Source organism: Dromiciops gliroides, chromosome 2 (genome assembly GCF_019393635.1).
Source record: "Dromiciops gliroides isolate mDroGli1 chromosome 2, mDroGli1.pri, whole genome shotgun sequence".
NCBI lineage: Eukaryota > Metazoa > Chordata > Mammalia > Microbiotheria > Microbiotheriidae > Dromiciops > Dromiciops gliroides.
Window position 1 is genome coordinate 353,325,070 of NC_057862.1, and position 18,762 is coordinate 353,343,831.

At 41.9% G+C, this 18,762-nt stretch overlaps 1 protein-coding gene across 1 annotated transcript; it reads left to right on the forward strand.

Moving 5' to 3' along the window:
* Nucleotides 1-1,183: 1,183 nt before the first annotated feature.
* On the forward strand, nt 1,184-15,464 carry LOC122740001 (serine protease inhibitor Kazal-type 1-like). The gene is made up of 4 exons (XM_043981758.1): nt 1,184-1,284; nt 10,364-10,395; nt 12,517-12,623; nt 15,367-15,464. Exons 1-4 carry the CDS (start codon nt 1,230-1,232, stop codon nt 15,410-15,412), a joined length of 240 nt encoding a protein of 79 aa, XP_043837693.1. The 5' UTR covers nt 1,184-1,229; the 3' UTR covers nt 15,413-15,464.
* Nucleotides 15,465-18,762: the final 3,298 nt, after the last annotated feature.

Below are 18,762 nucleotides of genomic sequence, written 5' to 3' on the forward strand. Positions count from 1 at the left end.
TGGGGTTTTATAGTAATTGTAGGAAGGAAAGTCCCCACGTGCACTAGGCTGAGCTCACAATCCAACATCCAATCCTATCTCACCCAAAGTGCATGCTTAGCTCGTGATCAATGTGTGGAGACATGTATACGTGTTCCAGGAACAAGGGGGAAAAGGGGAGAGGGAACAAGGTCAAAACGAAGGAACAGGGAAGGGGGAGGACAGTCAGATGTTTCAGATCTCACAGTTCCCACTGACCCCCACCCTCTCCTGGCCCCTATCTCTAAAGATATTCAACTTGAATAACAGGAAGAGTCACTCAGGTCTTTCAGCATTGTTTTGTAGTCATGTTAATTTTAGAAGGATGACAGGCTTAAAATTTATCTTCGGCTATGTTGGGAAATCAAAGAAATAGAATAAAGAATAAAAGAATAATCCATTGTTGGGACCCTAGGGTCAAGGGGATTCTGCTCTGAGAAAAAGAAACATGTCACTTAACATCTGGTCTCAAATTAATTGCCGCATCCTGTGCTGAGCCCCGTGATCGCCTGTCCTTTCTTCTTGAGTCTCGAGTATTGAATTGGTGGGTGAATTCCCCGACCCACTCAACAGGGACTGGGGTTCTGACACATGATGGATTCCAAATAAAGCTAAGATGTAGCTGACAAGTGGGGAGACTGAGCAGAAGTAAAAATACTGTCAATTGGCAATAAAACTTAAAGGAGACAGTGAGAATTTGACAAGCAATAAACTTTTAGGCAGAGAGAGAAACTAACTATACTGGGGCAGGGCTGGGTATCTTCCAGACCCCATCCTCAGAGTTTAATCTGACTCAAATCCATAATCATCTCATACACCAGGAATACAAATACAACAGAGACTCTGGGAGAAGAGGATGCACATGGCTGAAGAAGGGAAAGGTTGGGGCTGGGGGTGAGGACATAAACATATTGACTCTCAGTAGACAATGAGGGTGAGGGAGGAGAAGGAGTGAAGTTGCCACAGCCCTAGGAACACACACATAGAACAGAAGGTAGGGGCTAGGTGGGGGCAGGGCAGGTGGAAATTGACTGGCCCAAGATAAGGTCCATCTCTAGGCCAGGTGGGATGGTGTGTAAGACATGATGCAATTCAGCAGGTGGAGCCAGTGGCCCCTAAATAAGGCAGCCTCCCAGGCTCAGGACACATTCCCTCTCTTGAAATCCTTCAGCTTCAGCTTCAGCTTCAGCTAGAGGTAAAGAAGGCTGATCATGAGGACTCTTAGCATGGTCCTGCTGCTCTCCCTGGCTCTGTGCTACTTCCTGGGTAAGTTTCTCCTTGGGCACACTGACCTCACACTGGGCCAAGTAGCCCTCAGCCATTCAGCCAGAGCCCAATTAGACTTTAGCTGTACTTACTAGGAGTTTGTCAAGGATCATGTACAGGGACTTGATGCTGGTAAAACAGCTGCATAAAGAGAGCTGCTGAGGCTAGAAGCTTTCTCCACAACCCTGCTGTATGGGAGGGAACAGCAGTAGTGTTAGTCCTGCTTCACAGCGGAGAAAACAGACACCAGACAGGGCACCTGGCCACACAACTAGTAGGCTGGAGACCCCACCTTTGAACTCAGGTCTCCTGTTTATACGACCCACAATACAGACTGCAGCAGTGATAGAGGAAGGGAAGTGATAGGTATATCATAGACAGGATTCCTCCACTAGATGGGAGGTTGCATGAGAATGTTGACTTACATTTATGCAAAAAGAAAATGACACAGATACAGAGAGAAAGAGGCAGAGAAAAGCCAGAGGCAAACAGACAGACACAGAGAGAGAAAGAGACAACCAGGTGGCACTCTTGGATTCAGGAAGACCTGAGTTCAAAACCTACCTCAGAAATTCACTAGCTCTGTGACCTCCTGCAAGTCACTTCATGTCTTTCAACCAGGCTCCTCATCTATAATATGAGGAAAATAATAGTACCTAACTCACAGGGACATCATGAAGGTATGAGATGAACATGTAAAAAGCTTTGAAAGCCTTAAAGTGCTACATAAATTATAGCTATTATTTCTTCTTATTATTATTCTTATTTTCATGCTTTCATGTCACCCTAACCACCCTAGACGGTAAGTGTTTTAGCAATTGTTGCATTTCTTTTACACAGGGGGAAGTGGACTTAAGGGAATCATTCAGAGTCAAACAACTGTTGACTGGGTCAGGATGTGGGCCCAGATCCCCTGATTCCCAAACCAATACCCTTGCTTCCATAGTATGTTGTTACTTGTGTTATCTGATTATAGATTCAATAAGCTGAGAGGTAGAGGAAAGATCCCTAAGCTAATGGCCAGGATACTTGCCTTAGAATCTTGGCTCTTATTTTGAGTTATGTGACAATGAGCAAGTTGATTCATCTCTCTGAGCCTCAGTTTTCTGATCTGTAACTTGGGAATAATAATGATCTGTCTGTTTATCTCATGAGACTGTGGGAGTAAGGGCTTTTATACATGCTAAAGTGTCATCTCAGTTGTTGGCTTCTAACAAAATTCTAACATCCATAGAATGATATAGGACCATAGGATCATAAGGGGATCCTACCCTCTGCATTTTTATAGAAGAGGAAATTAGGCACAAGGAGGTTATGTGCCTTACCCAGGTACTATGTGTCTGAGGTAGGATTTGAATCTACATCTTCTTGACTGTTAGAATGTAAGGCCACTCTCTGGCACTGGGAGTTTCAGAGCAGGTAAGGATCTGTCTGGGTTGAGAGAATACACTGAGTCAGAGCTCAGACATTGAGTCCACCCTCCCTCCTGGGCCAAGAATCTCTTCTACAGATATCCCAGGAGGGAATCACCCAACCTCTGCTTGAAACATGCCAATGACAAGAAGCTCATTGTTTCCCGATGTTATCCATTCCATTTTTGGACAGTTTCCCATATTAGAAAGCTCTTAGATTCAGCCCAAACAGTTACCTATACCTCTCCCCCTCTCCCATTCTGTTCCCTGAGGCCAAATCAAACTAGTCTAATCCCTCACTGATGTGGCAACATAAGATCACAAAGAACTAGCAGAGCTTCATTCAAGAACAGGTCATACCTAATAAACTGAATTGCCTTTTTCAGTGGGGCAATTTACCTGGAGAGGTCAAGAGAGTACTGCAAATACAGACCACCTTAGATTATAGGCAAATATTTGACAAAGGATCTCATGCCATTCTTGTAGACAAGGCAGGGAGTCACAAGCCACACAAGAGTATGAGGAGGTTCAGAGCTTCAGAGCCATTTTAATGGATAGAGTCAAAGAAAAGGCACAGGATCATAGATTTAGATATGGAAGGGACCTTGGAGGTCATTCATCCAATGCCTTCATTTTATAGATGAGGAAAAGGGAAGGGCTTAGGGCTAGAGTCTAAATGACCTGCCCCCCCCCAATCCAAAAGTAGCAAAAAGCAGAGCCACAGTGTGAAAAGCTAGGCCCCTTTACTCCAAATCCGTCATACTTCCCACTGCATCATGCCACTCCAATCATTCCTGGCTGAATATCAACTTACCTGGAAAGAGGTTTCTAGTGGAGGGCTTCAGGGAACTATGGCTTTACCTTTTGCTGGGTGATAATTTTATTAATGACTCTGATAAACAGAAAGATGACATGCTTTTAGATGACAAAAATTTGAGAGGGAGAACAAGCACACACTGGGTTATAGGAGTCATAAAATGTTGACAGGCTACAACATGAGGTCAAATATAATAGGATATTGTTAAGGGTTAAAATTCTAGCTAAACTGTCTAAAATATCTAATGAGTGGTCGCCAATCAATTACAAGCTTTAGCAAGAGTTAGACTTTTAAGCATTTATTAAGGAGAATAAAAATTTGGTAAAGAGAGAAAGGCCTAGATTCCTATCTATTAAAGGGAGAGCACATTTCTAGCTCCGCTCTCCATCAGAGTCCAAAGGAAAAGAGCGCGAGACTGAGCGCCAGTCTCTTCCTTCCTCCTCCCACTCACCCGCGTCACTTCCTCCCACCAAAGAAAAGACTCCTGGTCTTGCCCTCAAAGACCTTCGCTTCATGGGTGAAACTCTTCTACAGTAAGTCTCCAGCAGGTGGCGTCATTCCAATCGTTACAATATAAAATCTTATGCTTGAGTTCAAAAAAATCAACATCACAAGTACAAGATGAGAGTGTGACTATATTACTACAGTTCATCTTTAAAATATGTAAGGGTGTTAGTGGCCTAGCTCATTATGGATTAACTGTCTGCTGGAGTAGCCCCAAACAAGTTAATGCTTCCTCAGGCTTCATTCACAGAAGAATGTGTTCAATCTAGGGAGGTTAGAATTCCACTGAATACTGTCCTGGTCAAATAACATAGACAGTACTGCATTCTGTACCAGAGGCTATATTTAAGAAAGAACACTGATAAACTGGGAAATTCCAAGGAAGATAGACCAAGAGACTGGAGTGTCTTTGTATTGTGGCATATGAAGATTCTTGAGCTGAACTGGAGGTGTTTAGCCTGGAGAAGAGAAGAAAACTTAGGAAGGATAGGATAACTGTCTTGTAGTATTTGAAAGGTCATTTGTAAGGTTTAGACTTCTCCTGCTTGGGCCAAGAGGGTAGAATTAGGAGCAATGGGTAGAATTTACAAAGAGGCAAATACTTGTTATTGGGGAAAATTCCCTAAAACTTAGTGATCTAACAATGAAATGGGCTCTGCTCAAAGTATATCTTTGGGGTTTTTTGGGTTTTTTAGTGAGGCAATTGGGGTTAAGTGACTTGCCCAGGGTCACACAGCTAGTAAGTGTTAAGTGTCTGAGGCCAGATTTGAACTCAGGTACAACTACAGGGCCAGTGCTCTATCCACTGTACCACCTAGCTGCCCCCAAAGTATATCTTTTTATCTACTGATATCCTGCCTGGACTCATTCCCTGATAATTGGAAAACTTCTCCCCACCCCATCCCCATCTAACACACACACACACACACACACATACACATACACATACACACACACACACACACACACACACACGCACGCACACAAACCACACACCACTGAAGGTGATCAATGTTCAAATAAATCCAGAAGACTATTTGTTAAGTATTTTCTGGGGGCTATTCCTGGTGAGTTGCTTATTAAATCACATGGCACATGAGGTCTCTTCCAAGTATTTTGGTCTTGCTAAAATGTCTTTTCTTCTCCAAGATAAATATTGTCAGTTTCTTTAGATGATCCTCATATGGATTGACTTCCAGGTCTTTTCCCACAATTCTAGGATTGATCAGAGACCCAGTTTTAGTATTCTTATATTCAACAATGCCATTTCTTAGAATGGTAATGCTAAGATCCAGTGATTTTAGAATTCTAAGATTCCCTTATTTGAGAATTCAAGAATGCTCTGATTCTAGGAAATTGTATAATTGAAAGTTACTTTCTCATAATGGCTGCCCTGCAAAATAGGCTTGGTCTTGGCTATTTGATCTATATCTCCTTCCAACCCTTGTGGCACAACCTGGAGCAATGGTTGGAAATGAAATAGGGGAAATTCAGGCTTGATGAAAGGAAAGCTTTCCTAACATTGAGAGCTGTCCAGTAGTGAATGACCTGTTCTCCAGATGTGGTGAGTTTCCCTCCTTGGAGGTCTTCAAGCAGTGGCTGGATGACCATTTGTCATGTATATTGGTATAGGCATTCCCTCTTGGAAGGCTTGGACTAGATGAGGTCCCCATACAATTCTCAAATTCTGTCATTCTCTGCCTACAAAGCTACCTGAGCCTCCCTCTATCCATATAAGAAAAACCCTCTCTACATCATTACCACTTATTTTCAACCTCTTTTTTCTTCTCTTTCTCAGCCAAACTCCTTGAGACAAGCCACCTCCAGTGGGTACCTCCAAGTTCTCTGCTCTCACACTCTGCTAAACCCTCAATAATCTGATTCTGGCCTAATCATTCAAATGAAACTGTCTTCTCTAAAGTTACCTATGATGTCTTACTTCCCATATCTAATAGCTTTCCTTCAGTCCTCATCCTTTCAATGTGCAGCATATAAAAGTGTTAACCACCCATTTCTCTCTTGGTTTTCATGACAGTGTTCTCTATAGCTTCTCTCCCTACCCATCTGACTGCTCCTCAGTCTCCTTTACTAGATCACCATCAGTGTCATACTGCCAACTCTGGGCTAATCCCCAAGACCCTGGGATGGCTTTCTTCTCTTTTCTCACTGTTCTTTCTCATGTGATCACCTCTTCAATCCATCTAGGTTCAATTATCAACTCTTAGCAGATGACTAGCAGAACTCTGTATTTGGTCTTGCCTTTCTCTAGGACCTCACTTATGTATCACCAACTACCTATTGATTTTGCAAAAGGGATATCCAAGAGACATCAAATTCCGGATACCCCCCAAAAAGGATCTTTTCCTCAAAACACATCTCCCAAGTATCCCTATTGTTTTCAAAAACATCACCATCCAGTAATTTAAATTCACAACCTTGGTGTAAAATTCATTTTCTCAGTCTCACTAACCTCATATATCATACCAAATTCTGACATTTCTTCTTCCATGACATCTCTGCTCTCCACTTACACAAGCAGCACCCTCATTTAGATCCTTTTCCCTTTTCAACCATGACTATTGCAATATTTGTCCTCCTGTTGGTTTCCAGTCTCTCATCTACCCAATCTGTCCCCCACCCAGAAGCAGAAATGATTTCCCTAAAGTACAGGTCAAACCATGTCACTCCTCTACTCAGTAGTTTGGAAACCTCCAGTGCTTTCCTCTTACCTCTAGGATCAAACATAAAACTGCTCTACCTGCCATTTAAAGCTCCTCACAAGTTGACTCCCCCTTGATTCTCCAGTCTCCACATCACTGTCCTCCACATTCTCTACAATCCAGCAATACTGGACTCTGTTTCTTCTCACACCAGAGAGTGTATCTCCCGTTTCTGTTCCTTATTCCTGCTGTTCACTATGCCTGGAATGCTCTCCCTCACCTCTGCCTCTTGGATCCCCCATTTTCCTTCAAGCCTCAGTCACCTTCTGTTTGAAGTCCTTTGTGATCTCCCAGTAACTGGGGCCTTCCCATGCAAGGCTACATTGCCTCTGCTTTGTGGCTACTTTATATACATCTACATGTATAAACTGCATCCCCCATTTGAACATCAGGTCTTTGAGGGCAGAGACAACTTGTCTGTGTAGCTGCAGTGCCTAAAATAGTTCCTAACATATAACAGCCACTTGATAAAGACAGATTGATTGATTGAATGAATGAACAAGCCTGTGAGATAGTTCTTTTTCCCATTGTACAATATTTGCATGAACTGTGCAAATGGACAGGCTCAAGTCTAGAACAGAGCAGTAACTAGGCCCAGATCATACAACTGAGGGCAGAGCCATGACTGAAGAAGCCTAGGTCGTCGTCCACCAAGTATTCTGCATTTATATCATTTAAATCCTACTTCTGGTAGCCAGGGAATGACAAGAGCTTTGGATGGGGAAGTTGGGTGACTTTTCTGACAGCTGAGCTACCTTTTCTGGGACTCCCTTTCATACCCCCAAGAAACACAATGAGCCAAATGGAAAGGTGATGCTCCTACAAAGGGAAACACCTGTCAGCAGAGCTCAGGTGATCATTCCTTTAAGATTTCTAGAGATCTTGGATTGCTTTCATGCAAATTCTCCTTCTTCATGAGTTACTATAGCCAAAACATGGATCCCCTAGGAACCATCCTTCCAGTGAGAAGCATTTCTACAAGTAGCCAGGCTGATTGCTCAGATCACAAACACCCCTTCCAATATTACACAGGCAGCAAGACTAGCTTGAAAGGACCTGCCAAAGCTTGTGCTCTCATAACACATCCTTTACCCACTTCAATTATTAGTTCATGCCTCAAGGAGTAAACAGAAGAGAGTTTTAGTGAAGACAGCTAAGAATAATAATTCAGCTTTCAAATCTTCCATTTATTACCCAAGTATCCTTGGGTTTCAGTTTCTTCATTTACAAAATCAGTGGGTTAGACTAGATGATTCCAAGGTCCTTTCAAGCTCTATGCCTATGAGCCAGGAAGGAATGTTTTTATTTTCAAAGTATTTTATTTACAACAGTTCTGCAAGTCAGGTAGCATAAGTATCATTACTATTATTGTACAAAATAGGAAAGTAAGTGTCAGAGAGATGAACTAACTCTTCCAATCTCCACAAAAGAGTGACTGGCAGAGTCAAGATTGAAAGCCAGTTCTTTCAGCTCAAAATGCAGTAATCTTTCCTGTTCTCAAATCTAAGGGGAGGAGAACAAGAAAGAGAGCACACAGGGAGTATGAATAAGATGTATCTCATTTCACAATTCACATAGAAAAGGGGACGGAAAACAACCTCCAAGAATTATTTATTGGACTCCCTTCAAAATACACTTGGAGAATAACAGAGGTTCATGCATGAGCTTTCAGATGATGAAACATGTTATCCATTAAAGAGAGTTGATGGATTTAGGGTAGGTAATAAGATATATATATTCCTATGTACATTCGTTGGGGGAGTTTATTTTGTTTGAATATGCATAATTAGTACAGTTTTTATTCATTTTTCCCAATGATGGGATGCAAAGAAGAAAAATTAGATTTCTAATCATTTTTTTAAGTGGAGAAAAGGGGGAAAGATTCTACATATGTGACATGTTGACTGCACATTCAGATTAAATGGTCATTGTATCAGTAAAACTGAAAGTGACCCCAAAAAAGGAACAGTAGTTGATGTCACGTGACATTTTTGCGTGGGATACACTTGTTCCAGTTATTCACTAAGTGTATAATAACTGGCTTACTTATGAATATTCATGATTAGACAAAGAAAGCAGACTGTATCATTATACAGTTCAAACTAATGGTTTAAAAAAAGCAAGTCTAGGATGGCTCTCAGGTTGTAAATCCAACTGCCTCAAGGCATGGTGGTGTCTTTGATATGAATAGGCACAGTTGGAAGGAAGGTACATTTTGGGGACAGTGTTTTGGACAAGTTAAGACTGAGAATGCATGTGGGACATCCAGGATAGGGTGACCAGGGCACAGTACATGATGCAGGAATAGAACTCACATGAAAGACATGAGGAGTACTTTGTAGCACTATGAGTCATCTGCAAAAAGATTACAGTGGAATTGATCAAATCACTAAGACAGAGAATGTTGAGAGAGAAGAGAAGAGAGCCTATGACAAAGCTCTGGGGAATGTCTCTGTAAAGGTTTCAGGATACAGATGAAGAGGCAACAAAGCAGATTGTGATGGAGCTATCAAACAGAAAGGAGGGAAACCCAGAAGGAGCCATGCCATAGAAACCCAGAAAGGAGAGAATGCCTAGGATATTGGAACACTAAACAATGTTAAAAGTTTCAGAAAGAGATCAAGATGGATGAGGACTGAGAAAAGGTCCCTGAATTTAGCAGGTTGGAGATATTTAGCAACCTTTGAGAGAACAGTGATTATTCAGGTGCACCAGGAATGCTCTCATTTCTGTGACTGCTCAGTTTCTTTTGCTGTCCAATTCTACCTGTCACAAGACCAGTTCCAAAACCACAGTACTTCTTGAAGTCTTGCCCTTTCCCACATTAGTTAATGGATTTTTCATTTCATTTTATTATTTGTATTTGTATCTTTTCTCCTGGGGAGGTCTCTTGTCTTACTTGTCTTTGTATCCCATTCTAGATTCTATAACATTATAGACTCTCAATAAACCTTCATTAATTTTTTTTTTTTTTTTTTGCGGGGCAATGGGGGTTAAGTGACTTGCCCAAGGTCACACAGCTAGTAAGTGTCTGAGGTCGGATTTGAACTCAGGCACTCCTGAATCTAGGGCCGGTGCTTTATCCACTGTGCTACCTAGCTGCCCCAAACCTTCATTAAATTTTAAAAAGGCAGAATCCAGAACATAGGATGTAGACTATGGAACACAGAACATAAGGTGTAGAACAGAGACTATTAGAGCTGAAAGTGACCTTTGAACACCAAACATCAAATGTCAGAACTGGAAGGGAACCCTTAGATGATCTAGTTCAACTGAAAGTGAAATGCAGTGGTGGAAGAGACTGGTCCAAGGTGACAGAGTGATCGAGTAGCAGTTAGGACCAAACCACAGTTGTCTTGATTCCCAGAGACAAGGATTTGTAAGTGAAACAATGGATTGAAAAACACCTCTGTCTTTGTTCAATTGGCTGGAGTTTTGTCTAATTCTGGGGGCAGGGCATTGTGGGAAGACCAGGGTGATGGCATCAAGCAGACTGCAGAGATAAAGGTGGAGAGGCTGGGGATGTAATCTGGACTCTTCTGGCTCCCTTATTCTCCCTCCCCCAGCCCCAAAGCATCTCTTTTACACAAAAGGCAAAACTAACCTTTTCAAACTTTGTTTCCTAGATGCTGCACGAGCTGAAGACCAAGCCCAAGATGTAAGAACAGCTTCTGCTTTATCATTTTAACACCCCTCCCATGCCAGGGTGAAGGGAGCATAGATGCACACAGTCCAGTCAGCATTCAGCCCCTAAAGGCATTCAGCACCAAAATGGTGCCATTCTTTTACCTGAGACCAAAAGTTACTGAATCTTGGGCAAGTCACCTCTTTCTGGGCATCTGCTTCCTTTACAATTAAATGAAGAGATGGTACAACATGCTCTCTGACATTCTCTGTGTTCCATGTTCTGATGTCCCTTCCAGCTTTGACATTTCATGTTCCATGCTCTGACATTCATGTCCTATGTTCTGGGCTCACTTCCAGCTCTAGCTGTTGTGTTCTATGTTCTGACATTCTGAGTTCAGTGTTCTCAGGTCCCTTCCAGCTCTGACATTTCATATCTGTGCTCTGACATTCCATGTTCTATGTCCTAGGCTCCTGTCCCAGCTCTGATCCACTGTGCTCTGTGTTCTGACATTCTGGGTTCTGGGTTCTGAGGTCTATTCCAGCTTTGACATTCTCTGATTTAGATTCTAAGAAGGCTTCTAGCACTAGCATTCTGTGTTCTTTGTTCTGAAGTCTCCTGCAGATCTAAGTCTTCTACAATATTTGTCCAAAGATCTCTCCTGGCTCTTCTGTTGTAAGTCTGTGTAATGAATCAAACTTTAGTGATTATTTTCTTTATTTTATCAATGATTATTTCAGTGTCTTTTATGATTGTGAAAATCAGTTTGTTAATTTAAAAAATTAAACAAACAAAAATAGACAAGAAAGATTGTCAGAGAGGGATGAAGCCCCAAGACTATGAGACCCAGAGGACTGGGCAGGGGCGGGGGGCGGGGGGGGGGTGTCTCTGCATCAGCTGTAAGTAATGAGTTCCATGTACCAATGAAATTATAAGTCCATCCCACCCCAACCCCTCAAAAAATGTCAGGCACTGTGCTAGGCCATGGGCAATACAAAGATGAAAAGACAAAGTCAGTGCCTTCAAAGAAGTCATATTGGACCTTACACAGATAAGTGTAACTCCAGAATACATTCAAAGTGAATACAAAACACTTTCAGGAAGAGGGGCACAAATAATGAGAAGTCAATGAAAGTCTCATGTGGAAGACCCTACTTCAGTTAAGCATGGAAGGGAGGTGGGGATGACAAAACAGGGTGAGAAAGGAGGGCACTTCAGGCCCTAGGAGCAGCCTTTGCAAAGATAAGGAGGTTCTGGAGAGAGAATGAAGATCCTGGGGAACACCAGGCAGACCAGTTTGGAAGTGTGGCTGAACTGCAAACATCCCATAGGCAAGGAACTCTAGTGACCTAACCATGTGGTCATCTACTGTCAGAGAAGCTCCACACCAGATTCTCCATGGTAGCCTTGGATGCACAGATGACCTTTCCTAAGGGTATCCATAAGCACAGCAGAGGTGTTCAAGCCAAGGCTGGATCAATTTTTGTCAGATACCTTGTAGAGGAGAATCCCCATTAAATAGTGCTCCCAGCTTCAACCCCATCTTCTACAGGAAGCCTCTCCCCATACCCCGTTATTCTCATATCTTCCCTTTCTTGCTTATTTCCATTTTATTCTATATGGAGTTTTGATCTGATTTGTTGTTGTGGAGTCATTTTCAGTCATTTCCAACTCTTTGGGACCCCTTTTGGGGTTTTCTTGGAAAAGATACTGGACCACTTTGCCATCTCCTTCTCCACCTCACTTTACAGAGGAAGAAACTGAGGCAGACAAGTTTAAATGACTTGACCATGATTACACAACTAGTAAGTCTCTGAGGCTGGATTTGAACTCAAGTCTTCCTGACTCCAAACCTGGCACTCTAACCACTATGCCCCCTAACTCTCTATGTTACCTCCCCCATTGGCCTGTTGATGGCATCTTGCTATCCACAAGCAGGCTTGTCTCCCCATCCCTTGATGGCAGGGACTGTCTTTTACCTTTCTTTGTATCCTCAGTTCTGAGCATACTGCCTGGCACATAAGAGGTGCTTAATGAATGTTTATTCACTGACTGGCTCAATGGTTGGTACAGATCCCTCCCAGCTCCAAAGCTCTGGGTATCTGGGTTTCTATGATATATCAGGAGAATTAATCTGTTTTATTATTCTTCTAGGCTAACTGTGATAAGTACATAGTTAAATGCCCCAGAAACAGTGCTCCTGTCTGTGGCACTGATGGAGTGACTTATGGCAATGAATGTATGCTGTGTCTTGAAATGGAGTAAGTACTATCATGACTTTCTTTAGGGATAACATTTTCAACTTCGATGCATTTGTTTCCTTGAACTTGGGATTGGAAGGGAACTTAGACATTATCTAAGGCAATGAGCAATACAAAGATGAAAATTAAAAGTCTCTGCCTTCAAAGAAGTCATATTGGTTATATTGTTCATAAGAAGTTCTTAACCATTGGTCACCAGGTTTGCCTCCCTGCTGATAGATCAGTAGAAAAACTTCATGAGGGCCATAAACTTGGATGAGAAAAAATTATATCTTTATTAAAACTAAACATAAATTGAAATTACTCATTTCCTCCAATTATAGAAGTGGAAACAAAATGAAAAGGGGTCTATAAACTTTGCCAAAATGAGAAACAGGTTCATTTCTGCCTACTGCCTACGTCTGACTCTGTCTCACCCTGTCTCTCTCTGTCTCTATGTTTCAGTCTCTCTGTGTCTCTGCTCTCTCTCGCACTTGCACTCTCACTCGCGCTCTCTCTCTCTCTCTCTCTCTCTCTCTCTCTCTCTCTCTCTCTCTCTCACACACACACACACACACACACACACACACACACACACAGTTTAAAAAAAACCCTCTTATCTAGACCAAAACCATCCTTGGACATAGATCATGAGGAATAGGGTACTGAATTGCCCAAGGCCTCCCAGGTCATAACTTAGAGAAATGGGATTCAAATCTAGCTCTACTAGTACCTAATGCTGTGCTCTTTGTGCTCTTTCTACTATATGATGATGCCTCTAAGTACTTACATCTGTATAGAGGGGGACAAGTTCCACACAGTCAGCTGGGTCAAAGGGACAGTAAAAGAAGGGTGGATAAAATGGAAATTGGGTCACCACAATCATTTTGTCAAAGAAGAGAAGACAGTGAACAGTGAGGAGTTTTTCATAAAGAATTCCTTTGAGTACATTTAACAACATGTAGGGGGATGGGGAGCAATCCTGGTCTTGGAGATGGAAAATGGAAATCTAGGCCTAACTCAGCTATGATCTTGCTCCATGAACTAGGCCAGGTCACATCCCTTCTATAACCCTAGGTTTCTTTTTCTGTCAGATGGAGGATTTCGACCAGATGGTCTTTAACTTCCCTTACTCAAACTACTATACAGAGTCAAAGTTTGTGCTCTATATTCCTCTCAGCTTCAGCTCAAGGTGTGCTAACCAGAGGGGATGCTTCTGCACAAGTTAAGGGTCCAAGGGTCCAAGTCAAAGCCCATGCACCTCAACTCTGATTCTCCTTTACCAACCATATTCACTGGCCAATCTTTGCTATATTCCTTTTCCTCGAGGGCTCTCAACACTCTAGCTGGAGACATAAGACATATACACTTAAAATAATAAAGGAAACAGGAGGGCTAAATAGCATGGCATGTACTCCTAAATTCATTGTTAGTTAATCTCCTTCATGCACTCTGAATCTCAGCCCAACTGACTTATTTGCTGTTCCCTTTGTGACTTTGCACAGGACATACCCTTTACTTGAATGCCATCTCTCTACACTTCTGCCTCTTGGACTGCCCAGTTCCATCAAGGCTCTTTTTCAGTTATCACCTCCTGCAAGTAGTAGGTGATTTTTCTCAATCCTCCCAGTTTTTGAGTCATTCTCCCCTTTGCCCCAACCAGTTACTTGGTGATTACTCAAATAGATTGAGCTTCTTAAGGACAAAGATTGTTCTATTTTTTTTTGTTGTTGTTTTAATCCCTAGTAACTAGCACACAGCAGGGGTTAAATCAATGCTCCCTAAATTGAATTAAATCAAATCTGAAACACTCCTCAAAGTATAGAACACCTGATCTGGAAGGGACCTTATAGACTATGCAGGCCAACTACTGTATTGCAAAGAAGAGGAGACTGAATTAACCAGGGAAAATAATTTCCTTGCACAAGGTCATACAGGTCATTAGCAAAAGAGCTATAATGCAAATCAGATCCACAATTTGCTATTCACTGCTCTTTCCTAAGGGCTACCAAATCTGCCCTCAGACACTTGCTAACTGTGTGTCAGTTTTCTCATCTGTAAAATGAGCTGGAGCAGGAAATGGCAAACTACTCCAATTGTTGTTGTTGGTCCATCTTTCTCAGAGGTGCTATTATCATTCATTTGAAGAAGAGGGAACTGAGGCAAACAGAGATTAAATGACTTGTAGAGGGTCACATAGCTAGTGAATATCTCATTGGATTTGAACTCAGGCTTTCTAGATCCCAGGTTTCCTTGTGCTTGCTAACTTCATGTGATCTTATCCAGACATAAAAGATTATCCAATAAAGTTGCTGTTTGAAAGCTCTGGATATGTTAAATCCAGAGAACAAAAAAGGCAAGGGGGTGAGGAGAAAAGTAGACAGGAGGGGATATTAAACACTGCCTTTCAAGATGGGCGGGATTGTCAAGATCCAGAGACTGCACTTTGTTCTTCTTAGCCCCAAAAGGCAAAAACAAGAAGCAATGAGCAGAAATTGTGAAGAGGCAGATTTGGGTTCAAAACAAGAAGTTTCTGACAAAAAAGAATCTGGTCATCCACGAAATAGCTGACATTCTGATGCTCTTTGCTCTAGCGTTCCTTTCAACTTTTACATTCTGTGTTTTAAGGCTCCTTCCTACATTAATGTTCTATCTTGTCCTTGTTCTGATGATGACTTTCTGGGAAGTTTTCTTTCCCACTTCAAGGTCTAGATTTCTGTCATACTGTGACTCACAGTGCTCTATCTTTTCATTTCTTCTACAGGGAAAAAGGAATTAAGATCCAGATCAAAAAATATGGGAAGTGCTGAGGAAGCACAATAAGCTGGGGTCCCCATGGGGCAGCACCTTGGCTGACCTGCCTGATTCTTTAATAAACTTAGGAGCATGATTGCTGCTGTTTATGTGATTTCTGCTAAAAAATATGTTGGAAAAAGTATGGCATTATGGATAAAAGACTGGTATCTGGATCAGTTCAGATCCAGCCCCTGACCCTCTATTCCCTTCGTGTGTTCAACTCTGCCCCATACCTCCTTTTATCTGTGTGGGTTCAAGCCCCATCCCTGACCCCTATTTCCTGTGTGACAAAACACCTCTCAGTCCCCCAGGGCAACTCTCCAAGATTATAACATGCAGAGAGTACTTCCTTACATTAGTAAAAAGAGCTACTCCCCAGAAACTCCATATAATGATCAAAGCATAGCTCTGATTCAAAGAAGAAACAAAAGAATGGCCAAGATCTGGAGGAGGGAACTAGGAACAGGAGCTAGCAGCACTCTAATTCCTTACACCTGTATAGGGCTTTACAATTCACAAGACATCTCCAGTAGTTTGTACCATTCAGTGCTTACTAAGACCCACTATGTAGCATAAATATTCCCATCATCATTTTAAAGGTAAGAATTCCAAAGGTCAGAAAGGAGAAGTGACTTGCCCAGAGTCACACCTCTAGTTACTGACAGAGCCAAGACTGTAATACAGCTCTTCTCATTTCAAGTCCAAAACACTTTCCATTGAATTGCATTTTCTTTCAAAGCCATGGCTGAAGGATGGGGAGATCACAAGATACTAGTAGTTTGGAATTGGAAGGAACCTTGTTGACCATTTATTCAAATCCCTTCATTTTATGTTAACTGGTCATTTTACAAATGGAAGACCAGAGAGGTTCAGTGATTTGCCCAATATCACATAGCTAGTACATGTAGAAGAGATTCAAACTCTGATGGTCTGTCTCCATATTCATTCATCTTTCCATTGTGCCACCCTATCAATAAGGACACTGTGATTACAGGAAAGGGCTGATTTCTCCTCCCTGACTCCCATGAAAGCTGCATTGCATATTAAAAAACAAAATAAACAAACAAAAAAAAACACTCAGAGGAAATCCAGGAACAGAAGGGAGAAAACATGATGGAGAGCCTTCTGGTGGGGATCAATGAAGGAGAAAAAACAGAAGAGATGTTGTCACACAAGAAGAAAAGAGGAAACAGGGCCAGAAGATGATAGATAAAGAGTTCAGGACACAAAACCCAAATACGGCATGCACCTACACTACAAGAACAAAGAAGGGCTTCACTGGATTCTCTGAGCCCCCCCAGGAGCTCCTTCTCAGCCCACATCAGAACAGCTGACACATTCCTGACTTGCCTTTGTCACCAGAGGGGAAATAGGTGGTGCTGGTCCTCTTTATTTTTTTCCCCATATAAATATTTTATTATTTTCCAGTTACATTTAGAGATAGTTTTCAACATTTGTTTTTATAAGATTTCTAGTTTCAAATTTTTCTCCCTCCCCACACTCCCCCATCCCCAAGACAGCAAGTAATCTGATATAGGTTATATATGTACAATCACATTAAACATATTTCTCCATTACTCATGTTATGAGAGAAGAATCAGAGCAAAAAGGAAAAACCTCAAAAAACAACAACCACAAAAAATAGAAATAGTATGGTTTGATCTGCATCTAGATTCCACAGTTCTTGCAGTAGTTTATGCCGTTCAGTGCTAACTGCAACCCACTATGTAGCACAAACATTGTCATCATCATTTTATAGGTAAGAATTCCAAAGGTCAGAAAGGAGAAGTGACTTGCCCAGAGTCACACCTCAAGTTAATGACAGAGCCAGGATTAGACTAGTTTTTCTAACTACCGGTCCAAGACTCTTTACATTGCATTACATTGTCTTTCAAAGTCATGGTCTGAAGGATGGGGAGATCATAAGATCTTTACTTTAGAATTGGAAGGAACCTTATTGACCATTTATTCAAATCCCTTTATTTTATGTTAACTGATTATTTTACAAATGGAAGACAAGAGTTAATTTCTCCTCCCTGACTCCCATGAAAGCTGCACTGCATATTTAAAAAAAACAAACAAACAAAAAAAACCTCATTAGAGGAAATCCAGAAAGAGAAGGGGAAAAAACAAGATGGAGAGCCTTCTGGTGGGGATCAATGAAGGAGAAAAAACAGAAGAGATATTGTCACACATGAAGAAAAGAGGAAACAGCGCCAGAAGATGGTAGATAAAGAGTTCAGGACACAAAGCCCAAATATGGCATTCACCTACACTACAACAACAAAGAAGAGTCAAAGAATTCTCCAACAGGGGAGGAGAGGACTTAGAGACATCTTTCTCCTCAACTGGAAGGAAGACAAAAGCTTTTATAGAGAATCGATAGGGTGAAACCTGACAAGGGAAAGTTCTCTTTGGGAGTGGGGTGGGGGAAGCTGGAATGAGGGGAGGTGGTCCTGACTTCTGGAGTTCTCTCTGACCTCTGGTGCTTCTCAGGCAGCAGCCACACCAAAAGAGATTATCTCCAGGTCAGGTGGGAGAGGCTTGAATGAGGGGTGGTGGTCCTGACTTCTGGAGATATCTCAGTCCAGGGCAGGCAGGCTTATCTCCCTTGCTTCTTAGGTGTGTCTTTCCTTTAGTTTAGCTTCTTAAGGAGAAAGTTTTCTAAATTAACTCAGAAAACTTCTGAGGTACCTCAGACCCATACCACCTTGAATGATCATGTCATTTTCCCAAAGAACCATTTCCAAGTTCAAGGCAGACAGACATACAGCTCATATTAATGGGAACTTGCCTCACTGGAGTAACTAAGAGCAAATACAAAGGCCACAGTGAAGGCTATGTGCCAGTCTCTTCTGAAGGCATCCAAGTCCAGGCCTGTCTCATTCTACCATGGAGTAGCAAGACATGAAGTTCCACCAGGAGCTGGCCAACTCATGCAGGACTGATAACTAACTCACCACATGTACCCTCTGCCCTCACCCAAGGCACATTTGCCACCAAATGAAAAAGTCAGAGGTGTTTTATAAATCTAATGCCCAAAACCTCTATCACTATGAATCTTTTTTTAACTTATTTAGAATTTTATTATTCCAAATTACATGTAAAAACAAATTGACATCAATTTTTTAAAACTTTGTGTTCCAAGTTCTCTTCCTCCCCCCCCACCCCTCCCCCCCCAAGAACTCAAGCAATTCAATATAAGTTGTGAGAAATGGGTAGTTTTCTCCTCTCAATGTGGATATAACAAGTCAGTCATACTCCCCTGACCTGTTTGTAGGACAAAGGTCTCAGATCCCCTCCTCCCCCTCAGGTTAGCAAGGTCACATGGTTCAAGGAGCCCTGGTCTCAATTAGGTCCTCTC